Below are 21,733 nucleotides of genomic sequence, written 5' to 3' on the forward strand. Positions count from 1 at the left end.
TGATAGGATAAAATAGACTGTGTAACTGCAGATGAGGGAGAAATCAAATAACAAGCAAACACACTAGCACACTAAGGAGAAAAGTTCTAACCCAGCCTTCTCCCTGCTGTTGTGCTAGTTGTCTGCTAGTGGGGTGGAGTTTTTTAATTTTTAAAACCAGGTCACATTCAAAATCTAAACACAAAGTCTTGTAAGTGGGAACGGTCGCATGAAAGGATTCTTCACATAGCTATATGTGGGTCATACGTGAGTAGTGGTTGCAGATGAGCACCTCCTCACCGTCCCTCAGCGAAAGTAGTACAATCAAGAATATAAGATCTTCACAGGCACATGACTTTGCGCTTCCAGTAGAGAACTATCTGCAGAACGATTTGCTTGTTTCACTGTGCTATGACACTATTATTATATACGTTATTGGCAGAGTTGTGCCACTAGTTGACTGTTTGTCTATAAGTATCTCCAGGCTTTGACATGCACGTTGCACTTTAGTGTGTTTAACTAAGTAAAATTGTCCTTTATATTTGCAAGCCGGTTTGGTGTTTTGGTTTTGTTGTATTATAATCGTTATAACACCTGATACTTTGTACACATTCAAAATCTGACAACCACCCCCTCCCCGCAGCCTAAAGTTGTGCAGTACATTCTACCACTGCTAACCTTGACCTCATAATGCTGCAACATCTGCAGATGAAGCCTTCAACATGCAACATTTCCTTTATTGCTAGATGGCCTTCTAGCCTTTTATTGTAACTCCAATTAAAATTCAGCATCCAGCAACAAACTTTTACTTATTTCAAGTAGGTCAAGTTTTCTTGAGGCATACAAGGACAAACAGGGTTGTTTTAAAGCATTTCTGCCCTGTCCAAGATTGCTCCCATTGCACAGTACTTTATACCAATAGCTGGCTTAATGGAGGGTAAAAATTGAATTGGTAGAGTTGGTCTCCATTATTGGAGCCAGTGATGGCTATGGCATCCTTTGTCTTGAATTCTTATGTACCTTTTCAGAGGTCCTGGGAAATTTCAGGTGCTGCCTCTAAGGTGAAGGAAGGTGCCCTCATTCCTGCCATTCCTATTGAATGATTCCATGATGTAATAATAAAGGTTAGCTGCCACTTATGCAAGGATATTCTCAACTTCACATAATATTTGGCCCCAATCAAGTAGGCAGCCAGTTGACTCTGTGGATGGAGTGCCAACTGGCAATGTTGAAATGGGATGAAACATTTGTCATTACTAAAAGGTAGGTCAAAGCTGGTATAAAGTTATTTTACACAAATTCTGTATTAGCATTTATGGGTCGCAGTGCTTGTGTCCTCTTTGTGTAAGCTAGGAGAACATTAAAACCACTCATCCATTTTATAGCAAAACTATTCTAGGGTGAGAGAAAGTGACAAAACAGGTTTACCATTCTGCCAGCCACTTTTGGAGCAATCCTGTACAAGTTTACTAATGGCAGAATGTTTAAAAGTGGCTCAGATATGTGTACCACATGTGCTTTACTTTCCAAATACGCAGTATTGGGATTTTGAGTATCAGTCTGTGGAACCCTCAAAAATATGCATGCTTGAGTCTGCATCTTACCCATTTTTCTGAATCCCAGGTTTAAAGCAAGTCAATATTAAGTTTAAAATGAGGCTGGTTAGTTGGTTATTGAAACATTGTAAGATGAAGCACTGTTCCAATGTCATATGGAAGAGAGTTGCCAGTGTCCAACCACTGCCCAGAACTCCACAATACAAATTCTATAATAATATTTTGGAGAGATTCAAACCAGTTGTAGACCTCTTTGTAAATACACTTTGGGTATATGTTAAGAAATCAGCCCATCCCTTCAATTGCATTTTGAAATATTCAACTTGCTTCTTCTTTTGTTTATTCCAACTGAATGAATGTCTGTTGTAATGATGCAGAGAGGGTTTTTTTTTAATACACTCAGGCTCTCACATTGGGGCACTTCTTACAACCTCAAGCTCAAGGGCACAAAACTCCTTACAGAAATTAGCAGGTGATTGGGTGCAATCATTCCCTTAAGGACATTTCATGCAACACAATATGAGGCATGCTTAGTTGGAAGTATATGTCCCACAGTATTCATTGGGGATTAGTCCCAGGAGCCTTAATTAGGGTGTAAAATTACAAAATACAGCTCTATTTAGCCCCTAAGTGCTCTGGATGATTGTTTCAGCATAACCAATTTTGTTCTTATAGTCTGGACTTCCTTAGCTATTCAGTCTCTCCTACCTAATGTAAGGTGTATGGTGTCAAAATGTCTTCCAACAGGAAAGCATGGGGTGCAAGTTGTTCTTTTTAGACCTAGGAAATGAGGCCTGACAAGCAGACCTATGCTTCATAGGCTTAGATTTAACTAATCCTTGTGAGACACGTAACAGTGCCAGCCTATCTGTAGAGTGTTGACTGTAAGTCAGCTCCTGTCCACTAGATGCCAGTAGATGATAGTGATAATTATAGAGACTAAAAATTAGCTGTTACATTAGCAGCCCCTGCCTGCAGTTTGCAGTGTAAACTAGGTAAGGCAGACATGGTTTAGGAAGGCTGGATGCAGAACAAAGCAAAATTGGGTACTGAACTCCTAAAGGATTGGGAACTTGGGCCTTTTAAAAGGCTGTAGGATTCCCAAATCTGTCACCCCTTACCATTCACCATGCTGCCTAGGAATGAGGGAGCCCAACAACACCTTGAGGGCCACAGGTTTCCCACCTCTTGGCTAGTAAAAGCAAAGGAGAGAAAATATACTAAAAAACAAAAATTATTACAAGGAAAATACCACGGTGTATGTCTTCTGATATTAAGACTCCTGGGTACCTGTGGCCCGAACCACCAAGAACTATGATTCTTCCTTTAAAGTGTTGACAGCATTTCCCAGAAATGCAAGCTGTAATTTGAGTGTCAAAGATTAGATGAGGGAAATACACTCAGATCACTCACAGAAAATATCATCAAACAGGTGTTCACACATGTTTGTGGGTTTCAAAGGGAAATTCTGCTCTTTCCCCCAGCTAGCAATAATAGTTTTGGGTGACCATCTGTCCTAGGTTCTTTAGCTGAGATTCTTCCATGCTGTGGGTTGGACTGGATGACCCTCAGGATCCCTTCCAAGTCTACAATTCTATGATTCTAACTGTGAGAACAACATAACTATATATTGGGTTTGGTGTTTCTTGGTATTCTTGAGGTTGAATGCTTCCCCCTTGGTACACAATAAAAAACGATCCCTTCACTTTGGTTTTGGCCTGTAGTGAGATAGTGTCCTACCTCCTTTCTTGGGAGAGAAGAATAAACAGATAATTGGGAAAAGGCTTCAACTCAGAGGCAAAGTACATACTTTGCTTATAAAATGGCTATGGCTATGACTGATGATGCAAGTGGGGAACGAAGAGCAAGCTCTATGCTTTCCAGGAAGCCATGTGGACTTCATGAATACAAATGATGATTCCAAACAGTGCATCAGATTTTACCATTGATGCCTGATTTTGTAATATTCCCCACCCCTTGTCCCAAAAGCTTGTCATTGCTTGAAAAGCCAACCATCCATTGCTTGGGGGCAAACTATATTTGGTTCTATCTTAGTCTGAAAGGATGTGTTTTGTTGTTGCTGTTTCTTTCCCCTTCTTATCAGAAAAGGCCCCATCTTTTTAGTTACTGGCATCAGAATTAATTGCTTAAACACGTCATTTTATATTGCACATCTTTTTCCAGTTCTTAAAGAGAATGCTACTAAAGCAGATTATGGCATGTATCTTAACATGCTGCATATGCATGAGCACAAGGTGGCGCAAATGATGCTGCTTTTGTATTTTGACCAACTTGGTTCTTGTATGGAGCTGCTTTTGGACAGTGTTGTGGAAAACAGCATATTTTGTTCTGTATGGAAAGTCTTTCAGTTTTCAGTAGCTAGAACAATGTGAGTGTTTGCAAAGGTTGTTCTGTGTCTGGCTGTACAATATTTTTTCTTCCTGACCACAGGCCATTTCCCTCTTGAATAGAAAAAATGTGCATTCTTCCCTTCCCAGCTTCTCCCCTATAGTAAAAGTTGCTTGGCATGTTATTCGGAAGCATTCTTGAAGCTTCAACCTAAGCTACACCAAACAGGTTGTGCTGCAGCAATATTTCTGCATCTGTTTCAGAACAGAAAAGTTTTTATAGTGCAATCTTATGTATGGTTACCTGGAAATGAATCCCACTGTGTTAAGTGGTGATTATTCTCTGATAGTGTGCTTGGGTTGCAGCCACAGAATACTTGAATTGTTCACTCTCACAACAATCTATTGTTGAGGACTGTTATTTTAGTAGACTTACAAGTAACATGAAAACAGTGAATTATGCAGATGGTTATGCTGTGGTTGTGTTTAACTGGATTGTGGTGGCTTAATAAACCTGGGGGTATGGTGGTGGGTGGGAAGCACCCTGCACTCTTAATGTATTGGAAAACTGCAAGCCATTTTCTGTAATGTGTTCAGATGGAAATAAATGCCCTTCTTCATTCTCTTCTAATCTCAAAGTGTTTGGAAGACACTTTGCACATCAACAGAATTCAGGATACCTCAATCAGTAGAATTCATCTAAGGGTCATGGGTTTGAGCCCCACGTTGGGCAAAAGATTCCTATATTTCAGGGGGCTGGACTAGATGTCCATTGCAGTCCCTTCCGATTCTACAATTCTGTGGTTCCAAGTGCATGGAAAACAGCTCCTTCACAACTGACTTAATAAGCAGTGTTCTTGCGCACTACAGATGGTAGGTTCATCTTGTCCTTGATCTGAACACAGTGTAGAAACAGGGATTACTATTCCTTGGGAAGACCACAATACCAGCAGCTTGGTGTTTACATGAAAATGCAATCTGGCTGCTTGGTCAGAGAATAACACATCTCTGTGTAGATTAACTCAAAACCGGAGGTCTGCTTTTCCCATTTGTGTTGTCTTTAATTAATAAAATGCACACACAAACTTTTTTGCTTATGGCCATACCAAAAGGCCACCACAAATGGATAGAATGTGACACCCAATGTATATGTGAATATGAAAGGGAATATGCTACAACGTTGACTTGAAACAGTGTTGACCTGCAGGTTCTCTCACTTCCCCCCCCTAAGAACAACATAACTTCTTGGATATACACATCTAATATACTACATATCAAATAGTAAAACAAACCTTTCTGAATGTGCACAATTACACCTGTGCATCTATCCTTTCACCAGAGATTTTGATGTGGTATGAAAAAGGGAATGAAGGAAGAGACAGAAATAGCTAGGCTTATGCAAGTTCAGAAACTACCCTTTTCTCTCACAGAAGGAAATTAGGAAGCTGGCTATGGCGAAAGGGTGGCTATGCCTCACACCAGCTCTTAAAATGTTAAAGGGGAGGGGCTGTGGTAATGAAGCAGGATGGGTGGGGAAATGGGATGTGGTTGCTAGCTTTTCAGTCATCTCATGTAGCTATGTGTTTTACAAGCAAGGTGATATGCAGGAATTAGAAGGAGGAGCTATGCATGGCAAAGAGACCTACTGGTACATTATCACTTGCTAGGTGCTCCACAGTAAACTGCATCTAAAGACTTGCTTATTTATTTAGCAGAGAATTGACGCCCTGCATTTCCTCATTTGGGTCCCAAAGTGGCCTGCAGTTGAGACAGGAACTGGAATAAGGGAAGACTATTACCAGCTCTTCATGCTATTCAGTTTCAAAATGAGCTACTGGAGATGAGGCACAGAACTTCCTCATCTTTGGCTTTGGCTGCCCCCTTTCAAACTTTTATCTTCAAACAGACAAATTTTGTGTCTCATGCCACACTTAACTCTTGATCTTACAGCTCTGTTGTCCCAGGCATTTTAATTTTCCATTGTCTCTTGTTACCATAAGCTGCAGTTTAACATTAAAGTTTCTTCATGGTCCTAATACGGTTGTTTGGTAAAAAGGAAAAAAAATATTTCTGACTCAACCTGTCAGTGGCTGAGGAGGGTATCTGCACAAAGGTCAGTGGCAAAATGCCAGATATGAGAAAAGACTGTTGGGCAAGGGGATAAATTAGGTGCTGAACATTTGGCTTTTTTACTGCTCCATTTAAAAAGATAGCTTGTTTGAAATTTGATAGCCAATTCAGCACACCTGTTTACTTGACCACAAATCCTTGTGCAGACCAAAAGTTGCGGGCTTTGTGTCTCTAGCAATTTGCAAACTACTTGGTTGTTGGTTAAGAAGAGAGGGTGGAGACATAACAGTAGACCTTTCTGACTATCGGTTGAATAAAGCAGTGTTTTTCAACCTTTTTTGGGCAAAGGCACACTTGTTTCATGAAAAAAATCACGAGGCACACCACCATTAGAAAATGTTAAAAATTTTAACTCTGTGCCTATATTGACTATATATAAAGTAATTCTCTTAAATTAAGATAAATTCAACCGTGCAAATAAGTTTTTACTGATGTAATAATGGAAAGCTGAATGGTTTAGTAAGTTTATATAAAATATGCAGGGATTTATGTTGTGCAAAATGAACCACAGAAAGAGAGGAGGTGAAGTCACTGACATTTTAAGGTGAATATTCTAAAATGTAAAACAGAAATTTAATTTTAAAAAATTCATTCTTGCATCGTGATCACAACTTGCGTCGTACTTCTCCGTGCTTCGGGTTGCAATACCGCAGCAGGTTAACTCAACCAGAGGCTGACTTCTAAGTATGCCATGCTTGGGAGCGCGCTGTTAAAGCGAGAGCTTTGGGCATTTCCCTCCCGGGTAGGCAAGACAGAAGCCGTTCCAACTCCAACTAAAGCCGTTCCAGCTCCCAACTAAATCACTGCATCTCCGAGCAGGCAGAGGGCAACAGCACAGCAGAAGCCATCCGATTTCGCGGGCTCACACCTTCCACCTCTTACAGCAGGCAGAAATCCAACAGGTGCATGCCATCCCTTCTCCCGCTGTGCTGGCGGAGGGGGAAGCTGTCCCGGCTGAATCTCTGCCCGTCCCAAGGAAATCGGCATATACAAACAGACAGACAGATAGACAAACAAACAAACAAACAAACAAACAAAGGGACAAGGAGCAACCAGGTCGTGTCCGGCGGCTCTCCAAGGAGTTCGGATCCTTGGAGTGGCCACCCTCCCGCTAGAAGCAGGGCTTGGAGGAGGCCGGAGAGCCCGCGGCCCCCTCTGGGGAAGGCGGGCCTGCAACCCCGGACCCATCGGGATGCACCACTCAGCGCCCTCACAGGCACGGCTGGGCAGGAGGCGGTGGCAAACACCGCCAAAGGACTACGATGTGCCCTCAGCACCTTCTTCATCCCCTCGGCCGCCGGCGGCGGGGACGGCGGCCCGTGATGGAGCCCCGGAGCCGGGCTTGTTGTGTCGGCTGAGAGGCCGGCTTGCGCGCTGTGCGCCCTGGCCGTGCCACGGCTTCTCCTACCCGGGGGTGCCGGGGCTGAAGCGGCGTCTGCTGGCGGTCGGGCTGTCCTGCTGCACCGTGCTGGCCTTCTACGCTGCCAGCAGCCTACAGGAGCTGCCGCCCGCGTGGGGCCGCGGCAACGATGAGGGCGACGAGCCGGTGACCGTCCTCATGCGGTGGGAGCCCTTTGGGCGCAGCCGGCCTTTGGGCGGCTGCGAGCGCCGCTTCGGCATCCGCGCCTGCAACCTTTTCAATTTTCCCCACGGCACACCAGGCAACATCTCGCGGCACACTAGTGTGCCGCGGAACAGTGGTTGAAAAACACTGGAATAAAGGATTTGTATGTATGTACATAACAGTAGACATAGATATGGCTGTTCTTTTATAAGCACTGTGGACCTTTAAAATGAAGGATCCATGAACATAGCTTGGCCACCCCCACACAATGATTTTTTTGTTTTGTTTTGTTTTCTTTAAGGTTTTCTAAATGATATAGGCATTACTCCTAGCAGACCCAGCCCAGTTGTGTTCATCCTCCAAGCTGCCTGTCTCTGCTGCCTCAGCCTTTTCCCGGAAGACTCCTTTTGCTCTTGTAGTTCCCACTTATCTCTTCTAAATGTCTTGCTACTGCTTTTCTCCTCTGTCCCACTCAGATCTGAATTACATGTGAAATTATTTCTCTTCTCTGACCTGAAAGTTTATTTCTTGGCTATTCCAATATGCCAGTAAATGGTAAAAAAAAAGGTAAAGGACCCCTGGATGGTTAAGACCAGTCCAAGGCGACTATGGGGTGCTTTAAAGGCTTGAGCAGCTTCTATTTGCCCTCTTTCTTTCAGGCCTGTACATTCTGCATCCAAGATATATTTTAGGCTCATGTGCTTGAACTCATTGTCTACAGATCATCATATGAGGCTTTTCTACCAGACTTTTAGAAGACACCTGAAGGCAGCCCTGTTTAGGGAAGCTTTTAATGTTTGATGGATTACTCTATTTTAATATTTTGTTGGAAGCAAGCCGCCCAGAGTGGCTGGGGAAGCGCAGCCAGATGGGCGGGGTATAATAAATAAATAAATAAATAAATGAATAAATAAGAATTATTATTATTATATTCTTCATGTGCCTCCCTCCTCAAGAGGTCTGGACAGTGGAAACATGAGAAAATGCTTTTTCTGCGGTGGCTCCCTGTTTATGGACTGCTCTCCCCATGGAGGCTCGCCTGGTGCCTTCATTACATATCTTTAGCTGTTAGATGAAAGTGTTTCTCTATAACTAGGCCCTTTAGCTGATTAAAAGTTCTAGTTTGGGGGGCTGCTATGGTGTTCTCATTCTGCATTTTTATGTTGTAAACCACCCTGTGATCTTCAGGGTGGTATACTACTACTACTACTACTACTAATTCATTAATTTGCTCTTTGTTTCTAACCTCTCAGTCTTCCCCTCTCTCCCACCTGCTTGCCCTGAGCACAAGCTCTTTCTATTTCTCTGTGGGGCTTTTCCCAGTCAAACACAACTGCTTCCCCCAACTGCCTCCTTTTAAGTATGCAAACTGGTTGTGACTATCCTTTTGATGGTCAGCTTCCATCTCATCACTCCATATGAGTGAACACTCGATAACTTTCCAGTGTCTAGAAAGGATTAGCAATATGTTCCTACCAACAGTGGACAAAGTTCAGCCTATTATGTATGGATTTATTTCCCAAAGATAAAAATATGGAAACTTGTTTACTGTACAGAATACAGTTGACCTCTGTGCATCCATCCGCTATATATTCCAGTAACTAAACGTATAGCCGAAATCTTGCTGCTATTCATTGAAAATACTGCTTGAAACTAAAGGAATACTTGTCTCATAAACAAGGTGATCATCTAAAATAAGTAGCTAATGGAAAACAGTGTCTTAATCATGGGAAATGTGTTTTGTGACAAATCTCATGCCATGACTTCTGTTGATCCTAGTTGGGCATAATTTACCACAAGAACTTAAAATGTCTCTTGAACTTCACCCTCACACCACAACTGGTAATTCTTTTGAGCCGGCATGATCTGCGAGTGGGGTTTTTGCTCATGGATTTGGCACGGTGCCTTTATTTGATCGTTGCTGTTCGTCTGTGGGAGCACTTGAAATAGGTAGGAAAAAATGTGCATCAAGTTCAGCTAGCCTTAGAATTGGCCTCTTGCCTGCTAACTGGAAACATGCTATTAGTCTGGAATTCTATTCTAGTCTATTAAGTAAGCTGGAAAGCTTACTTAAAAAGGAGGTAGAGCAAATCCCAAGGGGCCGGTGGATGGCAGCAAGGAATCGTGGGCTGTGCCACGGTCCACGTGGAAACAACCTGGTGTGCGTCTTTCTACAGGAATGAGTACAGCACAATCTGCCCTTTCCCATCAACGCTGCTGTTTGCTGTTCTGCTTTGGAATTAGAGTTCACTTTTTTCCTTGAGCATTGGCCATATATTAATCCTATTTATTGCTGAGGCTGTAACAGCTGCTTAGTGCTAGGTCTTGGGTTTTGTTGGTCCTAACTGTCTACCTTCATTTTTCAGTTGTGTGCCCAGGCTTGCTTGCTTGCTTTTTATTTTTTTTAAGAGTAGGAGGCAAGAGATAACATGTCCTAACTGATAAGCTAGCACCAACAGAGTGGGTTGGACTTGGACCTGTGAAGTATTGTGGTGTGTTCTGCTGTTGACTCACTAGATGCCTTTGATTCCGTTGCAGTTTCTCTGCTTGCTTCCCTGTTTGTAAAATGGGGATAACTGGGAGCAGAGCCAGGAATGTTTTTGGACTCTTGGAGATTTAATGCAGGCTACAATAAAGCGAGATGAGCGCTGCAACCCCAGAGTCATCCACAACTGGACCTAATGGTCAGGGGTCCCTTTACCTTTTACCTTTACAAAGTATCTGAGGATGCGGGTGGTGCTGTGGTCTAAACCACAGAGCCTAGGGCTTGCTGATCAGAAGGTCGGCGGTTCGAATCCTATTGCTTGGTCCCTGCTCCTGCCAGCCTAGCAGTTAGAAAGCACGTCAAAGTGCAAATAGATAAATAGGTACACTCTGGCGGGAAGGTAAACGGCATTTCCGTGCGCTGCTGTGGTTCACCAGAAGTGGCTTAGTCATTCTGGCCACATGACCCGGAATCTGTCTGGACAAATGCCGGCTCCCTCTGCCAGTAAAGTGAGATGAGCGCCGCAACCCCAGAGTCGTCTGTGACTGGACTTAATGGTCAGGGGTCCTTTTACCTTTACCTTCACAAAGTATCTGATATTTCTCCCAAACTTGGTTTGTTTTCCTATCTGGTTTAGAGGTATCACTGTGAGAGGTATTCAGCACAATACTACTCAGAGTAATCCTACTGAGGTTAATGGGCATGGCTAACTTTGGGGGGAGTGGCGCCTGTGGGCACTGCCCTCATGCCACAATATATGCATGGTAGGCATGTGCATATACCACACATCTACTCATGTGCTCCATTTACTACTCATACCCATGTGCCACAATTAGGTTTGAATAAAGCTGCCTTTGACTCAGATAGAAAGGTCCTTTGAAGTCTAATTTCAGTGCATGGGGTGGGTGCAGCTGGGAGACAGGATGGGACCCTGAAGGACCAGGGAAATCTTTTGTGTGTACTCAGAATTAAGTCTTGCAGAGGTCACACCATCATAACACTTTGCTCAGAATATCTTTTGAGTACATTTTGTGGTTTGAAATAGTATGCTGGACTCTGGCACTGTGAGAACCTTAAGCCACGGAAGCAGACATCCCCAAGCAAGTGCCTGCTTACAGTTGTCTGAGCAGGACTGTAACATTGCTGCTCTGCAAATAAAGCCATAAGGTGCAGGCTTTCCTACCTGTAGGTGGCTCATATTCTACCCAGAGATCCAAATGAGTGACTCTTTGCAAGCTTGGAATTCTGTCCAGAATTAATTTCCTTTGCAGAGTAGCTTGGCCTGAACCTATTACAGGTTGCTAGGCATTTGACTTGGACCAGAAGTCCCATGGGAGGAAAATCCGGAGAGAACATGAAAGGAAGGTCCTTTGCCAATATAGGAAGTCTGCTGTTGGGAGATAGTGGAGGAGTTAAATGGTGAGTTCGGGGTTGATGCATGCATGCTGCCATGATGATGTGGGAAGCATGCCAGATCACCACTGCCCATCATATAAATTACTCGTGGATAATGACACTTTGTTAATATTCTCTGATTAGCTCAACTCTGTTGCTTCACCTTTTCAAGCTGGACAAAGAAGTTGAGGGCAAATGTTCTTGGAAGTCTGTCCCGCTGTGCCATGGGACTTGTTCAAAAGCTGGTGTGTTTATGATTACAGCTATTGTTTTTGCTATTTAAAAGGAGGTGGGGGAGCACAGGCACAGTATTGCTGAAACCTGTCTGAGGTGCCTAAAGCCCCTTCCCCCAGAAACCCCAAAGGATATAAAAAGATCAAAGTAGTGGCTGCTGTAGACTGTATGAAAAGTACAAGAAGTCCTGAAATCAACAGTAGCAGTCTGTGTCCTGTCTACTTTGTTTCGGTGGTCAGATTTTGTTTTGCACACGGACCCACCCACCAATTGCTATTTAACCTTTTCCACCCAGTTGTGCCACTTTCATAGTTTTGCTGTATTAGAAGCAGCCACTAGAATTGCTAATTGATTCAGAGTTGCAAATTGCCAAATAGTGGCTCAGCCAGTGTTTGAGCAGTTGCTTCTCTGGGAGGGTAGAATTCCCCCTTAGATTTGAGATTTCTACCTTTCCCACTCCTAACAATTTAAGAATTTTAACATTATGTTTTATGGTGTGTGTGTGTGTGTGTGTGTGTGTGTGTGTGTGTGTTAAGAAACAACAAAAGTAGGGTAAAAGTATAAGCTGTGTGCAGTGGGGCTTACATTTTAGTAAACATGTAGAATTGTGGTCTTAAAAGTTGCAAACTAGATACAAATACATTGGGCTGAAATAACTCCCTTTCCAACCTGGGAGTAAAAACTGCTTACTCAATTTCTGCCTTGTTTACAACTGTTAGTTAGAGGGTGCTGAAGGTTATTTCCTTGTTGTAATTGTAAATTGTCATTAGCATAATCTAGCTGCCTGAAAATGCATTAATCAATATGCATTTAATATCATTGAATAGAGCTGTGCGCCAGTGTTTTAAAACTGGAAAAACAAAGCTGGTTAGAAGCCAAAGAGGAAGGAAATAGAGAATTGCTACCCAATTTATTTTGGACATTGAAGGGTGTTTTAAGGTTAACAGGGCTACCAGGTTAAACTCTCTGGACAAACCCTCAAGCAGAACAGCTACCAAAGTTTGGTTGAATATGCTGATGGAAGCTTTTGAGACTTGCAGTAATTTAGGTGACTTGGAGGAGAAGCTGGACTGGAAGATAGACTGCTACCTAAGGGGAGTATCCATCTCTCTCATCTAATAGTGTTAGGTACCCAGGCTGTAATGTTCAGGTTGAATGGACCAATGTGTGTTGCTCAAGTAGGGAATGAAGAAGAAAACTTTGTTCTGTTGAATTATAAGGCATTCATATTTAGTTTTTAGTAATATGCAGATTTATTAAAGTTGATCCATCTGTTTCAAAGGCAGATGACTGATTAACTAAAAATGTTTTGAATACCTGACAGCTCTGCTATTTTTTTTTACATCTGCGGCTTTTGTGACCTTCAAAGGGTCCTCTTATCTATATTTTGGGAAGAATCCAAGCTTATTGTTCTGTTTGATGTTCCCAGCATGCTTCCTCCACAACAATAGATTGACAAGATATGCATATAGTGGGGATGGGTAGCAGGCTTTCCTTTGAGTTAAGCAGGCAGAACAGGAAACCTACCACAAGGGTCCAGTATATTTGGCTGAAGGGAAACACTCTTGTTTTTCCTTCTTCAGTTTACCTCCCTTGGTGCAGATTAATTCTGGAAGGGGAGAGGGTGGGGAAGGTTAAACAAACAAGCTGAGCTTCCAGCCAGGCAGCCAAAAGGAACTTGCTGTCAAAGCATCTTTGGAGAGGCAAAGCAGAAATTAGAAAAAGAACCAGATGGCATAAACATTGAGATATGCTGGCCAGACTCCTGGCTGCTTGCAAAGCAAAGGCACCATCCAACCTCAACAGGAGAATATCCTGTTCTGTTCTATCCAAGTGGATGGTGTGCACTGCTGCTCCATGATGGATCTGCCAATGACAGGATTCAGTTCGCTGTCTTACCCTACTTACCCATGGTCTGCTGCATAGGGAGGCCTCATACCACTGCACTTGTGCAAGTTGTGATTATGGAGCAAGACACCCACAGTTTATTAATATATTTATATTTATTTCAACAGCTTGTCTACCGCTTGATCACAGTTGTCTCTAAGTGATGTACAGGAGGCTAAAGATAAGTTGAAACAATAAAATCAGATCCCAAATAAAAGTTTGCTGGATTAAAGAAGTCTTCAGTAAGTGCCAGAAGTTCAACAGGGAAGGGGGCCTGTCTTACCTCAACTGGAAGTGAGTTCCATAAAATTGGGCCCACAATGGCTCTTGCTTGGATATAAACTGTACATCTGAGCCATTGGGGACCACTAGCAGTGACTCCCCTGAAGACAGCTGGGATTGAGCAAGGACTGTAAGGAATCAGGTGTTCCATGAGGTGTCCTAGACCCAAGTTGGTTAAGAACCTTGGAAAGACACTTGGAAAGTACTAGGGCTTCCTAGGGATGACCTAAACTTGGTAGAGAGTATGTGTTTTGTATGCAAAATGTCCCAGCTGGTAGAGATCTTTGTGGAACCCTGGAGAGCTGCTACCAATCAGTGTAAGCAGTATTGAGCTAGGCGGAGCAATAACTCGGGAAGCTGCCTTGTATTATGTTCCTAGGGATCAAAACCTGTCTCACCTCCAAATTGGAGGAGAGGCTGGGATGATGGTAACTGCAAATTATGGCTGTATTCCAGGACGGACTTAAGAACAACTCGTCTGTGAAATTGAGAGATGTAAAAGTTATCCAGTCCCTCCACACCAATTTGGAGGTCGGTGGTTCCGACTCTGGGGAAAGTGAGCAACTGACTAATTAGCATATTGATATAGACAAATGGAATGGCTCAGAAGCTTCCTGTCAAATCCCAGAGTGATTGCAGCTATTTGCTGGAGGAAGTCATGCCATTGTTCAGTCTTCCGCAAGTAAATATTTAAGAGTTTCTAGTATGCTCAAATGGCTTGTCCTTTAACACCAAAGAGCTCTGAGCATCAGTAAATACAAAGGAACAGAACTATGCCCTGGCCCTCTGAATTCTACCCAGCAGAAGTAGCAAGAGGGGAGCCATGTTCAGTAACTATCATCTTACTGGCGATGGTGAACAAATATTTTCTTCTGCATTGTAGCAGCAACATCAGTGTACATGCTAAATGGTAGATGTTTTTGTCGTCTCAGAATCGTCTCCACATCCCCCACAGATCACCCATCTATGACTTCTCTTCCCAGTTTTTAAAGATTGTACCTGCACAGGTTCCTGTATGTCTCCTGTGTAAATGATGTAGAACAGGCATGTGTTCAGATTGATTCAGCAGAGCACTGAATGAAGTTATACAGTTTATAGCATTCATAGGACTTCCTCCCACCCAGATACTATGATGTAAACTGAAGCACAGAGTGGAAACAGCCTGCTAGTTGTTGGAGCTTTATGTAAAAAAAAAAAAAAATCCATTATTTGATCAAATTAGGTGTTGTCATTGGCCAATTATATAAAACTACTCTTCTGAGATATTAAAAATCTGAGTTTTGGAGAAAAGCTGCGGTGTCCAAAATAAATGAAAAGGTCTGTGCCTCAAGCTTATTAGACAGTGAAACTTGGAAGTGAACGTATTTGCTTAAGTCTGTTCTAGTCCTGGAGAATGACTTAAGGCAGTGGATGTAACACCCTTAAAAGGTGTATGTCACACAACTGTGATATTGTGAGAAGTACTCCCTGGCAATGTTCCATCCTTGGCCTCTGAAATACTGAGACAACATTGCAGTTGGAATATTTGTCAGAAACTTGCAATTTCCATGGAACTCACTGACGTATGGCAGATGTTCAGAAGCACAGAAAGAATAACAATATTTATTTATTTTACTTTGTACCTTTATGAAAATTCAGGTAGTGATCATGCAGAGAAATAAGAGATTTTCCATCCCTTGCACTGGAAAGCCAGAAACAGCTGTTCTGTTCTGATGAGAGCAAGCATGCAGAGACCTGAGCAGAGTCAGATCTAATTTTGGAAACAAAGCACTGGTGCCGAGATGGAAGATGTTAGGAATGGAGTGTTCCCTTCTCAGTTCTTGGCCTGGAATTACTTGTGATGGCATTTTAGTAGGGTGCAGTTTCATGATATTATTATTATTATTATTATTATTATTATTATTATTACAGTCATACCTCTGGTTGCGTTCGCTGCGGGTTGTGTTCATCACGGGATACGAACACGCTGAACCCGGAAGTACCGGAACGGGTTACTTCCTGGTTCGGCACTTCGCACATGCGCAGAAGCGCTAAATTGCATTGCGCACATACACAGATTTGGCGCTTCAGGTTGCACTCTTTTCATGTTGTGAATGGGCCTCCGGAACGGATCCCGTTCGCAACCAGAGGTACCACTGTATTAAAATTTGTATACCATCCTTTATCTGAAGATCACAGGGCAGTTCACAACATAAAAATTCAAAATGAGAACACAGAATACATAATGCTGTAAAACAAAAACAAACCAGTAACCCCCTTCCCACAAAATGCCATAGAATGTTAATCAGCCAAAGGCTTGGATCTAGAGAAACATTTGTGTAACTTACCGGTCAGTTACCTATCTCCCCTTCTTGAGTAAGGTTCTTGAGTGGTGGTCAAGGACTAGATCCAGGTGTACTTGGAGGGAACTCACTTTATAGATTCATTTCAACTAGGGTTTAGGTCCGGTTTTGGAACAGAAACTGCTTTGGTCACCCTGTATGATGACCTCTGTTGGGAAAGAGACAGAGAAAATGTGTCCCTGTTAATTCTCTTCAACCCCTCACTGGCTTTCGATACCTTCAGTCATGGTATCCTTCTAGACTGGCTGTGCGAGTTAGGGGTGGGTGGCCCCACTTTGCAGTGGTTCCAGTCCTACTTGGATGGTCTTTTCCAGAGGGTGATGCTTGGGGAGTGCTCTTTGGCCCTGTGGAGCCATCAGTGTGGAGTTCCCCAGGCTTCAGTTTTATTCCCTATGCTGTTTAACATCTACATGAAACTGCTGAGTGGAATCATTTAGTTTTGGAGTAGGTTGTCAGCAATATGCTGATGACACATAACTGCTTAAAAGCTCTCTGCCTTGCATGGGGGCAAGGCTCACTTGGCACACTGGCACATGCACACATGTGTATGTATATCTTGTGCTAAATGTTCTTGATGGCAAAGTAGCCTGGAACTCTGTAGGAGCTTCAGGGTTTTCCTTGTAACCGCTGTCATAAACAAGAAAACATTTTCTGTCCACAGGTACCCTCTGCGGCGAGGAAGCTCATTCACATTTCTAACTCCTGGGCCACATTGGGATTTTACTCTGGTGAGTAAAGCAAACAGCGTATTAATTCACAATTGGAATAATGAACAAAGAAACAGTTCATGTTCTTCCTCTCTCAACTAAAAGTTTGTTCTGTGCCCAGACAGACAGCTACACTTTTTTTCCTTTTTGCATGCTGCTGCTGGTTAAACCAGCTATGCTAGCTCTCAAATGGTAGTCAGTGCACCTGATCTGCTTTGCGAGACTTACATGATGTGTAGCAGTGTATTTCCATGTGCTAGAACAACATCTGCCATTAGTTTATTCTTTCTGCATACTGTAACAGAATAATTTGACCAGCTGTGGATCGAGTAGGATTTAAACAAGACCTGCCGAAGTCAATGTGACATATACAGCACCTACAGTCAGGAACTGATTTCCCAAAAAAATCATCCAGTAAAAAGATACAGTGGTACCTCAGGTTACATACGCTTCAGGTTACATACTCTGCTAACCCAAAAATAACGCTTCAGGTTAAGAACTTTGCTTCAGGATAAGAACAGAAATCGTGCTGTGGTGGTGCAGCAGCAGTGGGAGGTCCCGTTAGCTAAAGTGGTGCTTCAGGTTAAGAACAGTTTCAGGTTAAGAATATACCTCCAGAACAAATTAAGTTCTTAACCCGAGGTACCACTGTATTTCCCATTGTGTCTTGATTTCCTTACATGTAGTAGCTACCTCCACTCCTGCGGCTCAGAAAAGCATATTGCTTTTAGCAGGAACACTGTGTAGCTAGACAGCTAAAGTAATTTTATCTTCCAATGGCACTTTCTGCTTACACATTTGTTTCTTGCCTGGGACTATTGGCATCATTGGAGAAAATAGTATATTTACCCCCATCCTGCTTATTGGAGATGGTGCATTTCAAACTTGGAACACAGAAGGTATGTTTAGGCATTTGCCTGAACATGTGAATGCTGTATCTGTGGTGGGAGGCAGGGGCGTACAAGTCTTGCCCCTAATGTCTCCATACATGTTACCCTTTATCAGGGTCCCCAGTCACATGGAAATCTATATTCATGTTCAAGCAATCACAACAAGTCCTTGCAGACGTACCCGGCTCATTAAGTAGAAGTTCATGCTGTTTATCTAGGGGGAAATGTGTTCCTCAAGGGTGACTGACTATTGTGATCTTAACTGTTGTCTCAGTTTTGATCCTGCGGTGACTAGCTAAGACTGGTCCTTCCTTCAAGGCAACAACCAAAAAAGTGATTACAAAGCTATGCTCCCTCTCTGCCTACTTGAACCTTATCTTCCCACCACTTCCATTTCTTCATGAATTGCAGAAACTAGATAGGGATGCTAAGGGTTATATCCAGCCATGCCCTACTCAGAGTATACCCACTGAACTTAAGTCAAACTAAGTTAGCCACACCCATTGAGTTCAGTGCGTCTGCTCTGAGTATGAGTAACTTTGGATGCAATTCAAATTATTTTGGATCTTGTGGAATAGAGGCCTATATACAGAGCATTGACCGGATACCAAGCTGGATCACACTCAAGTTCTTCTATTTGCTTTGAGGCATGGGGCACTTGTCCACTGGGGTTTTCATAGCTCTGCGGGAAGCAGTGGAAGACAGGAGTGCCTGGTGTGCTCTGGTCCATGGGGTCACGAACAGTCGGACACAACTAAACAACAACAACAATTCACTTTTCTCAACCAGAGCAAATACTAGGAAAGAGCTGTAGTGGTAGGACACATGGTATGCATGGATAAGGTTCCAGATTCAATCCCTGACATCTTCACCCAAAAGGTCATGAGGTACCAAGGCTAGACAGGACTGGAGAACCGCTGCCAATTAATAGAGTACTTGGTTGGACGGACTAGCGATCTGGCTGCCCCTGTACAATGAAGCCACATAAGTTCAGTTTTAAGGTTGATTGCGGTACAAGAAAATGATGATAGTACAATAAGGCCATTATTTTTTATTATTGTCCTAAAAGCAAAGGAGTGAAAGTAGATAGGAATATGGGCAGCAATATTTATTTTAATCTGTGTTTTCCCTATTTACCTATAAACTGTATATGCTTTTTTATCTTTTTATGTGAAAACATGGTTGAGGCAGGAGCAATATTTATTTTAATAAATATTGCAGGCCTTACCCTAACTTATGTAAGTTAAGATGTGCCTCCAACTCCCATCAGCTCCAGCCTGGGATATCTAATAGTCAAGGGTAATGATTGTAATTCAGCAGCTTCTGGAGTTCCATAGGTTAGCCACCGATAGTCTAAGTTTTCTCTTGCTTCATGGTACTGGTCCCGACCTTGTGCCGTGTTTCAAATGCAGCATGAGGTCATGGAAGAACTTGATTTCCCCCCTGTTTTGAGCTGGTGAGGAATTGTAAGCAAGATTTTTGAAACTTGATGAATGCACATCTGCATATGCACCCATGCAGAACACATAAAAAAGAAGTGCCAAGTCTCCCTTAAGTATGAAATCGAGAAGCAAAAGTTGGTGCCTGTCTGGTCTATTAAATTTTGCTGCTCAGTTTGCTTGTATGGGATTAGTGGAAGTGACTGAAATTAGCCATAAGGTAAATGGAGTACACTGGCTCATCCCACACTTCTGTGTATCAGAAAATCCACCTTGCCTTCAGGCTACCGATGCTGAATAATAGCTGTAACAAGTGCTATTTGACAGAAGTCTGTGCGCTATAAACCTAGAAATACTCCTTTGCTTTTAATTCCAGCCCCTTGGTAATAACTTCTCAAAATGAGACTATTTCTACACTCCTAATCTCTTGAGGAGCTGCTTTTGTATACTTTTTGCTCTGTTCATTATGTTATTAAGGCTTAGGGTAAGTAAATGTTTTTTTAATAGAGGCTAGTTCCAGTAGAAGAGGGTAACAAGATTAGATGCTATATATTACAAACCTGAAACTGTATTTATACAAGTTTAACAGACATGAATTGTCCCCAATGACATGAGGCTGCCAAGAATCCTGACCTCACCTGGGTAGTACAACTCCTAGGGTTTCCTGATTTGGGAGATTATGACAAGGTGATTTTAAGCTTGTAGCAAGATGAGCCTGTAAATCATAAAAGGGAATGATTAACCTGACCTCAGAATCTCCTGGTTCCTGGATTTATCAATGTGAGGGACTGTCAGACTTGGACCTGGGTTCAAATCCCTTCTCAACCGTGAAGCTCATTGGATGACCTTGGGCTAGACACCATTTTTCAGCCTATCTACCTCCAAATTGTGAGGACAAAATGTGGCATGTGTGTGATATGTGCACACATTTGAGTTCCAGAGAGGAGAGGCATGTTATAAAGGCTATTTTAAAATAAGATATGGTGTAGAAATAAAAAGAAGCCAACCTCACTCAAAGGAACTTTCCTTACAAATAAGAAGTCTCTTATTATCTGATACAATCTTTGAATCACCCATTTTAGAAAGATGGGTTTACTTTCTAATTAGGGTTTTTTTTTGTTTTATAAAAAGGCGATGAACACTTTTTGCTGAGTCTTTAGATGTCCTGCTTTTTTCAGTCTGGTGCACTCTCAGAAATACTTTTCCACATGAGCTGATCTCAGGAGGGTTTTGAAGTGTCATCTAGTCTGAGAAGAACGTATCAATCCGGCTAGCCCTTTGTTTCTCTGAGCCATTCAAGTGCAGTTTTTTTTAAGAGTCTGCATCTGATTTAGCAGATGTAAAACAGCTGGCTTTGCTGTCAAATGTCTGCTGTCTGTATGAATCGCAACTGGGCTGAGAAAAATGAAGGGCCCAGCCAAGGCAAGACCTATTAAAACTAGTCTAGCCAGTCTTAAAAACAAACCTCTGGACTTCCTTTAGAGTCTGGAGTTGGATGAGACTAAAGCCTATAGGTTGGCTATAAGCAGGGAGTAAAGCTAAATTGCAGAAACTAGGGTTTCTGAGTAAAAAGCACAATCTGAAATTCTTGGTAGCGTTGCAAGATTAATAAAAAGAAAACAATGTCTATTTTTATTGATATTCTGACCAAGTCTGTAAAGTTAATTTGCAAATCATTCCTTTGAATAATTTGCAGATATGTAATAGATATGGTTAGAAATACTTTAAGGTGCAAAAACACTCATTTCTATGTTCATAATATCATGGCATTATAATTTTTTTTGAACAATGTTTTAGAAAGTCATTTGGTGGAGAAAGGGGTATCTTTCAGGTTGTTCTCCTTTGCTTCTCCTGCATGCTTCACTCCGTCCACCCCCTGCCCCAACCCACAATGCATGCATGAACTGGAGACTCACACCAAAGCATTAATCTGTCAGGGAGAGAAACAGGGCCACATGCAGCCTCTGTAAGAAGAAGAAGAGTTTGGATTTGATATCCCGCTTTTCACTACCCGAAGGAGTCTCAAAGCGGCTAACATTCTCCTTTCCCTTCCTCCCCCACAACAAACACTCTGTGAGGTGAGTGGGGCTGAGAGACTTCAGAGAAGTGTGACTAGCCCAAGGTCACCCAGAAGCTGCATGTGGAGGAGCGGAGACACGAACCCGGTTCCCCAGATTACGAGACTACCGCTCTTAACCACTACACCACACAGTCCTGTGTTGTGATAGAACTGTGGGCGCAACCACAATAACACTGCCTTGTGTTAAAGAGGGCTGTGCTACAGGGATCCCACATGAGGCTAAAATATTTTTAAGTTCGGAAGGGGGAATGAGAGCCATATGTGTTGTTCTCAGAGAATGGTCCTTCATGAACACAAGACCATGCTCTGGTGGTGGGACACTTGCCTGTATTCCTCTGACAAAGGGGACTTGCCTGGTCATTGGGAGGAAATTTTACTTGCCACTACTAGAGGTGAACTGGTAAGGACATTATTA

At 42.6% G+C, this 21,733-nt stretch overlaps 1 protein-coding gene across 2 annotated transcripts in view; it reads left to right on the forward strand.

Annotated features, from left to right (window-relative positions):
• NET1 (neuroepithelial cell transforming 1) overlaps nucleotides 1-21,733 on the forward strand; it is a 61,285-nt gene that overhangs the window by 3,845 nt on the left and 35,707 nt on the right. Inside the window, exons 1-2 of one of the 2 annotated variants that reach the window (XM_033161438.1) lie at nucleotides 1,184-1,242; nucleotides 16,864-16,930. In XM_033161438.1, coding sequence (XP_033017329.1) covers nucleotides 1,187-1,242; nucleotides 16,864-16,930 — 123 coding nt within the window. In that variant the 5' untranslated portion in view covers nucleotides 1,184-1,186. Of the gene's footprint in view, nucleotides 1-1,183; nucleotides 1,243-16,863; nucleotides 16,931-21,733 lie in introns of those variants that run through there. The other variant, XM_033161436.1, reaches the window with a different exon arrangement.

Source organism: Lacerta agilis, chromosome 10 (assembly GCF_009819535.1).
Source record: "Lacerta agilis isolate rLacAgi1 chromosome 10, rLacAgi1.pri, whole genome shotgun sequence".
In the NCBI taxonomy this organism is placed as follows: domain Eukaryota; kingdom Metazoa; phylum Chordata; class Lepidosauria; order Squamata; family Lacertidae; genus Lacerta; species Lacerta agilis.